The sequence below is a fragment of the Phocoena sinus genome, chromosome 3 (assembly GCF_008692025.1).
Source record: "Phocoena sinus isolate mPhoSin1 chromosome 3, mPhoSin1.pri, whole genome shotgun sequence".
NCBI classification, from domain to species: Eukaryota; Metazoa; Chordata; class Mammalia; order Artiodactyla; family Phocoenidae; genus Phocoena; species Phocoena sinus.
This window is the reverse complement of record NC_045765.1, coordinates 174,144,964-174,153,860: the sequence shown is the minus strand read 5'-3', so window position 1 is coordinate 174,153,860 and position 8,897 is coordinate 174,144,964. Positions and strand designations below refer to the sequence as shown.

Sequence of the window (8,897 nt, the reverse complement as noted above, 5' to 3'; positions counted from 1 at the left end):
AGGAACCTCGACCCTGACGTGTGCACTGCAGGTGACGAAGTCTGGGAAGGAGACACTCAAGCCAAGGCTCCTGACCACGTCCTCTGCCAGGCACGGGGCCACCGGTCAGCACACCCCTCGGGGCCTGGGCATCACGTCATGGGCCCCCCGCTGTCCTGCCTACAAAGACGCCCCGTGATGCCCTGGACGCTCCCACACTCCTAGGCTGCAAGAGGCCCGGGTAGGAGCACGTGGACCCCCGAGCAGAGTCCCACGATGGACGTGGGGTGTCTCAGAGCAGGGGGCCCTCTGGAAGCGTGTTCCCTCGCCTTCCAGGCGATGCAGGCCATGGACGGCAGTCCCCAGGTGCAGCCCCCACGGGGTGCGTCCCGGACGCAGGGGGAGCTTTCCTGAGTTTAGCTGGAATTTCGGTTTCGTTTTCTTTTCAACAAGCTGTGTGTGGCCAGCGGCACTCGAGTTGGGCTCCACCTGTGAGTCTGGGACAAGGGTCCCTGCGTCCCAGGTGGACCCCAGGTGGAGTTGGGGGCACAGCAGCTGGGCCGGAATCTCTGATCCAGCCTGTGCTGGGAGGTCCTGTCGTGTGGATGGGGCCCTGAGAGGGCCCCCCTCACTCAAGTGTGGAGAGCCTGGGTAGATGCAGAACTCAGCGCACTTCCTGCCACAGGTGCTCCCCCCAGACCCCGTCCTGGGGCAGCGGCGACATAGCTGCCATCCACCCAGAACAGGAGCAGGTGGCTGGGGCACGGCCCTCGCCTTTGTGATCTGCCGGCTGCTGTAAACTCTCTTCCTTGTTGCCCTTTTCAGGGCTGACTGTTCCAGACTTTAGGAACATAAATAAATGGGACATTTTTTTCTACCACATGGTGGTGCTTCTACGGGGTTCTGTTGTGTCCGGGACGTCACCAACAAGCCTCCCCGAGGGAACGCGGCCCCTGCGACTTTGAGGGGGCAGGGCGTGGGCAGCAGAGCGCCCTCTGGGGTCTGCCTGGTGCACGTCCTTGCCTCCCATCGGGGTGAGGGCAGGGGGAGGTCCCCGCCGCCTCCGCTCACACCTGGCCTGCCTGGCAACGGTGGGGCCCCCGGAGCACGATGCCGCCCCCTCCCTAGGGGAGGCACTGCTGAGGCTCTGAGGGAACAGCAAGCAGGACTGTGTATGACGGAGGGTCCCACCTGAGTGTAGGGTTGGGGGGTCCGGCCCGTGTGGGACCCCATGAGCGGCACCTGCACCCCCTGCACCCACGTCCATATCTACAGCCCTACACACAACCCAGCATGTCCCCTGGCCCCTGACTCTTTCTCCCTCCTAGTGCCTCTGTCTGCCTCTCCCCTCCTCCCTCTCTTGATCTCTGTCTTTGTGGGTCTCTGTCTCTCTGTCTTTCCCTATCATACTGTCTCGGTCTCTCTCTCTGTCCCACTGAGGTCCCTCCCAAACCAGCGCTTGTCCGGGTAGCCTGTCAGGCTAAGTGCTCCAGCCCTGCCCCCAATGATGGTGATATGGGGGTAGGGGGGGAGGTCAAGTCATTCAGAGATGATCGAACACCCGTCAGAGCTGGAGCTGGAGGGAGGAAGAATTTTTCTCTGTCCATCTTGGGTTCTCTTCTGGGGCTCTGTAACAAAGAACAGACTCATGAGAGAAAAGCACGCAGATTTACTAAATATAAGTTTTTGATGACATGGGAGCCGTCATAAGGAAACGAAGACCCCGGTGGCCTAAGTGTTTCTGGACTAAGTTGAGCGAGGAGGTGATTGATTGTGGAAAAGTAACTACAACACACAGGACAGTAACTTTGACAGTGAACTATCCTGACGCCCTCTCCGGTGATGAGAATGTCTCCCCTCCCGGTTCAGGGAGGGTGGCTTGTCCGGAATTCCATCTCTGTTCAGGAAGAAACGGGGCGGGGGAGTTCCAAGGGGCACATGCTCTGCCACCCTCCAGAGCGAGGAACCAGACACCTGGCTGTGCGAGCGAGCTTCCGGCTACTGGGGGCCCCCCAGCACGTCACCTGCAGCCCCGCCCACTGCGTGGGTCCTGGGGCTCAGCCCAGGGAGGCCTGCAGCTGGAGGTCGCCAAGCTCCCTCCCACGGATGGTGGGGAAGGAAGCCTCGGCCGCGGTCCTCAGTGACGATAAAGGAAGGGGGGTGCCAACCAGTGTGCCGGCGCCTCATGGGGCCTTTATTTATCTTCTCTTAAAGTCAGGAAACAGTTATCAGAGGCGCCACCCCATGCCCACTGCCGCGTCCCTAACTCTGGACGTGGGGCAAAGGGAGGGACTCAGCCCCCAGGGGTCCAAGAAAAGGTTTGTTAGTTCCCCGGACTGTGGGATGGCCCAGGGTTGGGGCAGACCCACGCCATGGAGTGGGTGAGGTACCCCCAGGACAGGCCACCCCTGCAGTGGACACGGCGGTAATTCCAGGGGCCCAGCCCCCTCCCCCTAGCCAGCACTCAGGCAGCTCTGCTTTCCTCAGCTGAGCGCCAGCAGGACAAGCCGGCCTCCACCAGACGCCCTCCACAGCCAAAGCCAAACAGGCACCCAGGACGAAAATAGCCGTCAGATGACCAGAGGGCCGGCTCACCACAGTCCAAGGCAAGCTGCTCACAGCAGCTGCAACTAAAAATAGGCGAGAAGGGGACGCGTCTTTGGGAGAAGCACAGGGGAGAGCGCTGTCCCGGCTCCAGCCGCTGCAGGTGGGCATGATGCAGTCACTACGCTTCATTTCTGCTGAGGCCTTGGCGTCCCACCCCCAGGTGGCCCGGCAGAGCCTGGACGGCGTGGCCCACAACCTCTACCCGCTGCTCTTCAAAGCCAGCTACTTGCTGGAGCAGGCGGAGGTGATCCGCGTTCTGCTGGAGCGCTGGCCGCTGGAGGAGTTCCGGCTGGGTGCTCTGCTGGGCCCCAGCGCAGACCACCCCGGGGACCTGCGGGACCGGGCCTGCAGGGCCTGCCTGGAGGCCTGCGTGCGCGGCCTCGCGGACCACACGCTCTGGGGCGGGGGCCGGCGGCGTCTGCGGGTGGCCGACCTCACGGGCATCCGAGACGTGCAGGTGCAGGGCTGTCCCTGTGGGAGGGCGCTGGGCAGGTGGGGCCGCACCAAGCTGCTGGCCAGGACCTGCTGCGAGCTGCAGGCGGAGCCCCGTGCGGCCCGGCGCCCCGTAGAGGTCCTCGCCGATATCTTCGTCACCGGGGGTAACTTCGACTTGGTGGTGCGGGCCCTGGGGCCGGAGGGTCCCGCCCCACTGCGCGTGCGCTGCCTCTCCTTCCGGGCCGACAGCGTGGGCCCCGGGCAGCTGGTGCACGTGCTGCGTCTGGCGGGGCCGGGCGAGCTGCGCCGGCTGGAGGTGGTGCACAACGTGCGTCTGCACGCCGGCCACGTGCAGCAGCTGCTGGCCCAGCTGGGCTTCCCCCGGCTGGTGTCGCTCACCCTGCCCGCCAAGGCCTTCGATGCGCCGCCTACCAGCACCCCCGCCCCTGACGGCGAGGACGCCCTGCTCACCTCCATCGCCCGGGAGCTCAGCCGGATGACGCAGCTCACCGAGTTGAGCGTGGCCTTCTCCACGCTGACCGGGAAGCTCCAGAAACTGCTCGGGTGAGTCTAGGGTGAGCAGAAGGAGGGCGGCGGGGGGAGGGCATCTGCTCACAGCCCCTCAGCCCAGGTCAGGGCGACTCGGGGCCCGGGCTGAGGACGCACTAGGGGACCGTAAAACAGACCTGGTTACTTACAAGGCCACGAGCCCTCGTCCCCTCGGGTTTTGCCCAGCCCAGAGCAGCCGGAGGGGACAGACGGAGGGGGAGGTGGCCCAGCTGGGGCTGGTGTCGGGTGCAACCTGGGAGCACCAGAACCCAAAGGAGACCGCCTCCAGTTCGTAAGAAAAAGAGAAGCGTCTTCATTAGCAAGCAAACAACATATTAGTAACTCCATTACATTGTATTAATTACCTGTCATTGTAACAGATTACCCCAGCACTGGGGCTTACGAGGGCAAGACAGGAGCCGGGTGGGGGCAGCTGTGGTCTCCCCTGAAGGCTCGTCGGGGCGGGAAAGCGGAGCCACCCACTTGCACGCTCATTCTCATGGCTGTCGGCAGGCGGCCTCAGCGGCTCGGCCCGTGGGCCCCCAACAGGCTGCGGATCAGAGGGCCAGAGGCCCTCCGGAGGGAGGCCCGCCTCCCGTGACCCTCCCTGGAGAGCACTGGGTGGATGCTTCGGCACACTGCGTGCTGAGGGCCCATCACTGGGCCACGGGAGGCACCACCGAGGGTCCCAATACCCAAGGGCCGTTGGGCCACCTTGGCGGCCACCAGCTGTGAATATACTCATGAAAATTTATGGAAAATCAAACTTCTCATTTCTTGAGAAGAGAAATTTGATGAGAATCAAATTTCTCATTTCTTCTCTTTTCTCATTGAGTGGGTGTAAGGATGTCTCTTCTGGCTTAGGGAGTCCGTGGCTTACAGGAATCTCTCTTCTATGCAAAGGAAACCCAGAAGTAGCTGGCTGCAGCTGGCCAGGGCCCACACTGCCTCTCCTCCTCTGGGGGGCACCTGGGATCCCGTCGCCGTCCCCCATCCCTGCTCCTCCCCGCCTGGAACTCAGTCGCCCAATTCGGGAAGGGGTGGTCCTCGAGCCCATACACAAATACGACTCTGCCATGTGGCGGCTCCCTGGGACCCTCAGGACAGTGCTGTGTTTGGCTGGCCTGGGCCCTCAGCCAGAGGTGCCTGTGCTCTGGGGAAACGTGTTCCACAAGCCAGACGACACGTCACAAGCCTGCAGGGCTATCTTGTTAGCTCGGCCCTGACATCGCCTGTCACACTCTGACCTGTTCTACACGCTCGGTCTTCAGTCAGCTGGTTGCTGAGAGCCTGTCCAAGGCCCCAGGAGGTCCAGGCGTGGAGTGTGTCAGGGCTAAGTGGGAGGGAGATGGGTGAGTGGTCAGGGAAGGCTAGGTCCCAGGGTGACCTTTGAGCGGAGACCAGGCACAGTGAGCCAGCGGAGGGCCCAGAGAGTGTGTGCTAGGCAGGAACCCCGCAGGTGAAGGGCAGGAGCTGGGGGTGTGGCAGGGCCGTAGGCAGGGGTGGGGCGGGGTGGGGCTGGGGCAGCGGGGACGGGGGCTGTGGTCCTGGGCAGGTGAAGAAGGGAGCAGGGAGAGGAGGAGAAGGACGGAAGAGCCAGGCCTCTGAGCAGGGCAGTGGGTGATCAGCTTCATATTACAGGGCTCAGTCTGGCTTCCCTGGCCCACACAGCAGACCCAGATGGAGGGGCAGGGAGAGTGGCAGACAGAGCAGATACGCCGAGACCACCCAGGTTTGGTGACTCCCTGGGAGGACTCACTGCTAAGATTTATTACAGCAGACGGACGGGCAGAATCTGCCAAGGGAAAGGGCTTGCGGGGAGGGGTTTGGGGAGACGGGGCACGAGTCCAGGGTCCTGTCGCAGTGAAGCCAGCACGGACTGTGATGGCACGTGGGAGGTGCCGTCCACTGGGGAGTGCATGAGAGACCCAGGCCAGGGGTTTTCCTGGGGGCTGGTTGGGTGGGCGCCTCAGCCTGGCATGTGCCGAGATTCCAGACCCCAGAGGAGGCAGGTGTCAGCAGGGACCACGTCGCTGGTGCAGACAGCTCAGGCCAGGGACCCCTTATCAGCTGAGTGAGGGACCCTCCCCAAATCCAAGCTCCCAGATGCGGTTTGCAGTCAGGCCTGTCCTCTGACCCTTGTCCACACAGGAGGCCCCCCAAGGGGTTGCGAGCAGTGCAGGTGGGGAGAGGGTCCCTCATGGATGGATGTGGGTGTGAGAGATGGAGGTGGAAACACGCCCCGCAGCTCAGGGCCCGAGCCACAGCCTCCTCAGAGCCGGGCAAGGAGGCACAGAGCCCGCTGCGGGGTGGACTGTGCAGGCGGCAGGTGGGCCCGCGACACTCAGCGCCCAGAGTACAGGTGCAGGAGGTGGTGGGAGCGGCAGCCTCAGCAGGCGAATAGAGAGCGGACCCCCCCCCGCCCCCAGCACTCAGTGCGCAGCCAGGTGACCCCAGACCCAGGCCCAGGATCCCGGAGGGCCACTATGGGTCTGTTCCCGACTCTGAGAACTTCTGGGCAGGGAGCCACCGACTGCGTTTCCGCATGGCCGCCGCCTACACACCTACAGGAGAGCACGGAGGGTCTCTGAGGTCCCAGGCAGTGCTGAGGGTGGACTGGACGCTCCAAGGGCCCTCCCAGCCCTGATCCTGTGGGCTCAGGCTCTTCTTGCAGAGCCAAGCCAGTGTTTCATTTCCTGCCAATCCACAGGCAACTCACTGCCCCCTCAGCAAGCTTGTGAACTCACAACGCCTTGTGGACAAAACAGATTGATCACTTTAATTGCTGAGGACAAAGGCCAGGCCTGTCCTTGGGTGAAGTTAAGTCTTCACGGGGCCTTGGCTACGCATGGTCTCACACTGACCCAGCTCTGCCGTTGCCCCAGGGCAGCCACAAACGGGAAGTAAATGAAGGTCGCCGCTGTTCTGATTACGCTTTACTTACACGCACTGAAACCTGAATTTCATATAATTCTCACGTATCACAAAATATTCTTCTTCTTTTGACTTGTTCGACTACTTAAAAAGGTAAAACCCATTTCAGCTCTCAGGCTGAATGCAATCAAGGGAGGGTGTGTGTGGCCCCCAGAGCGCCTGCCGGGCCTGCTCTCACCGCGCTGTTTCCTGCCCTGCCCGCAGCCCCCTCCGGACTCCGCTGAGAGTGCTGGACCTGGGCAACTGCGCCCTGAACCACGCGGACATGGCCTTCTTGGCGAACTGCACCCACGCCGCCCACCTGGAGGTGCTGGACCTCAGCGGGCACTGCCTGGTGGACCTGTTCCCCTCGACCTTCTTCCGGCTGCTAGGCCAGGCCGCCCCAACGCTGAGGGCCCTGACCCTGGAGGAGTGCGGCCTCGCGGACCGGCACGTGGGCGCGCTGAGCCTGGCCCTGGGCCCCTGCCACCGGCTGCAGGAGCTCCGCTTCCTGGGGAACCCAATGTCGGCCCGCGCGCTCCGGCGCCTCTTCGTGGCGCTCTGTGGGCTCCCCCGGCTGCAGAGCGTGGAGTTCCCGGTGCCCAGAGACTGCTATCCCGAGGGCAGCGCCTACCCACAGGACGAGCTGGCCATGTCCAAATTCGACCAGCAGAAATACAGCGCGATCGCAGAGGACCTGCGCGCGCTGCTGCTGCGGGCCGGCCGCGACGACATCCGGCTCTCCACGCCCCTCTTCGGAAGCTTCGACCCGGACATTCAAGAAACGAGCAATGAACTCGGAACGCTCTTGCTGCAAGCCTTCAAAACTGCCCTGGAAAACTTCTCCAGAGCGCTGAAGCAAATGGAGTAGGCCCTGGACTGTACGAGGCGGGTCCCGGCGGCGGCGCTGGGGCGGAGCCTCCGCCCCCGCCACCACCGACGCATCTCCTAGTGGCGGCTGCACGCGCATCCCTCAGGCGCTCCGGGAGCGACGGCCCTGCCTCCCAGGAGCTGTGACGGCGCCCAGCGCCCAGCACGGCGGTGGCGCCAGAGAAGCAGCCCGCGGCGGGCTGCCGTCCTGATCACGGCGCCCCGGCAGCCCCGTGAAGTGCGGGCCGCAGGGGGCGGGGGCGGGGCGGCTGGACGACCGGCCGGCGTGAGCGGGGGAGGAAGTGAGAGGACACCTCCCCAGGGCACAGCGATGAAAGCGAGCAGCTGAGGAGAGAGTAAAACCGAGGGCAAGCCGCATCGCTTGCCGCAGGGGCTGGGTCCAGGGGTGCAGGGAGCCGGCCCGGCGCCCTCCCGTCGCGGGTGTGCGGCGCTGCCCTGTCTGGATGTTTACAAACTCCCGTCCAGCGAGGACATGGGCTTTGGTAGTTGACGGCTCTGCCCCTGCTCTCGGGCCACTGGGCGGCAGGCGTGCGCTCTGCCGGTGCCAGGCTGAGCCCCGGGCTCCGCGGCCTCTGGCTCTGAGGGCACGACCGCGGTGCTCCGCCCGCCGCCGCCCCCACTCCCACCTCCACCGACTCTAGGCCCGGCGGGCGGGGGCTCCTGCTGCGGGGAGGGCGGGAAGGCTCCCCCGCTGAGTCCTGGTGCTTGAGGAGTGGTTAATGCCAACGTCTGGACTTGGTTTCTGCTGAGATCTGATTTGTGCAGTGCTGAGTATTAGGGTAAGTAAATACGAATAAAGTGTGGCTTATTCAGATGTGGTTTTCTTTCTTTTTCAATCTAATGGACGAAAAAAATGTCTTGCATTGTGTTTCCCAGATGTTCATGAAACTGGGCATGTCTTTTTCTTTCTTTTTTTTTTTTAATAAATTTATTTGGCTGCGTTGGGTCTTCGTCGCTGCGCGCGGGCTTTCACTAGTTGCGGCGAGTGGGGGCTACTGTTCATTGCGGTGCGCGGGCTTCTCATCGCGGTGGCTTCTTGCGGAGCACGGGCTCTAGGCGCGCGGGCTTCAGTAGTTGCAGGACGTGGGCTCAGTAGTTGTGGCGCACAGGCTATAGAGCACAGGCTCAGTAGTTGCGGTGCACGGGCTTAGTGGCTCCGTGGCATGTGGGATCTTCCAGGACCAGGGCTCGAACCTGTGTCCCCTGCATTGGCAGGCGGATTCTTAACCACTGCATCACCAGGGAAGTCCCTGGGCATGTCTTCATATGCTTGTTGCCCACTTGTATTTTTTTTTTAATAATTTCATTTATTTACAAAAACAAAAACAGTTCACCCACTTCTCCCTTCTCCCCACAGACAGTTCCCCCCCCCCCCCGCCCCACCTCTGGTTCTAATCTGTTCTCTGCATCTATTAACTTGGAGATATATATTCCACATATGAGTGAGATCATATGGTATTTGTATTTCTCTGACTTATTTCACTTAGCATAATGCTCTCCAGGTCCATCCATGTTGTCACAAA

The 8,897-nt window shown here is 62.6% G+C and overlaps 1 protein-coding gene across 1 annotated transcript; it reads left to right on the top strand.

Moving 5' to 3' along the window:
• Positions 1-255: 255 nt before the first annotated feature.
• On the top strand, positions 256-7,354 carry LRRC14B (leucine rich repeat containing 14B). The gene is made up of 3 exons (XM_032626586.1): positions 256-361; positions 2,580-3,585; positions 6,709-7,354. The coding sequence occupies exons 1-3, from the start codon at positions 256-258 to the stop codon at positions 7,352-7,354; spliced, it is 1,758 nt and encodes a 585-aa protein (XP_032482477.1).
• The last annotated feature ends 1,543 nt before the right edge of the window (positions 7,355-8,897 follow it).

What these genes read in the sequence shown, in the direction of transcription:
- LRRC14B (XM_032626586.1), top strand. Translation starts at nt 256, where the DNA reads ATGGACGTGGGGTGTCTCAGAGCAGGGGGCCCTCTGGAAGCGTGTTCC. An exon ending in CCAGGTGCAGCCCCCACGGG is followed by an intron (nt 362 to 2,579) that starts GTGCGTCCCGGA and finishes GGCTCACCACAG; the next exon opens with TCCAAGGCAAGCTGCTCACA. An exon ending in AAGCTCCAGAAACTGCTCGG is followed by an intron (nt 3,586 to 6,708) that starts GTGAGTCTAGGG and finishes CCCTGCCCGCAG; the next exon opens with CCCCCTCCGGACTCCGCTGA.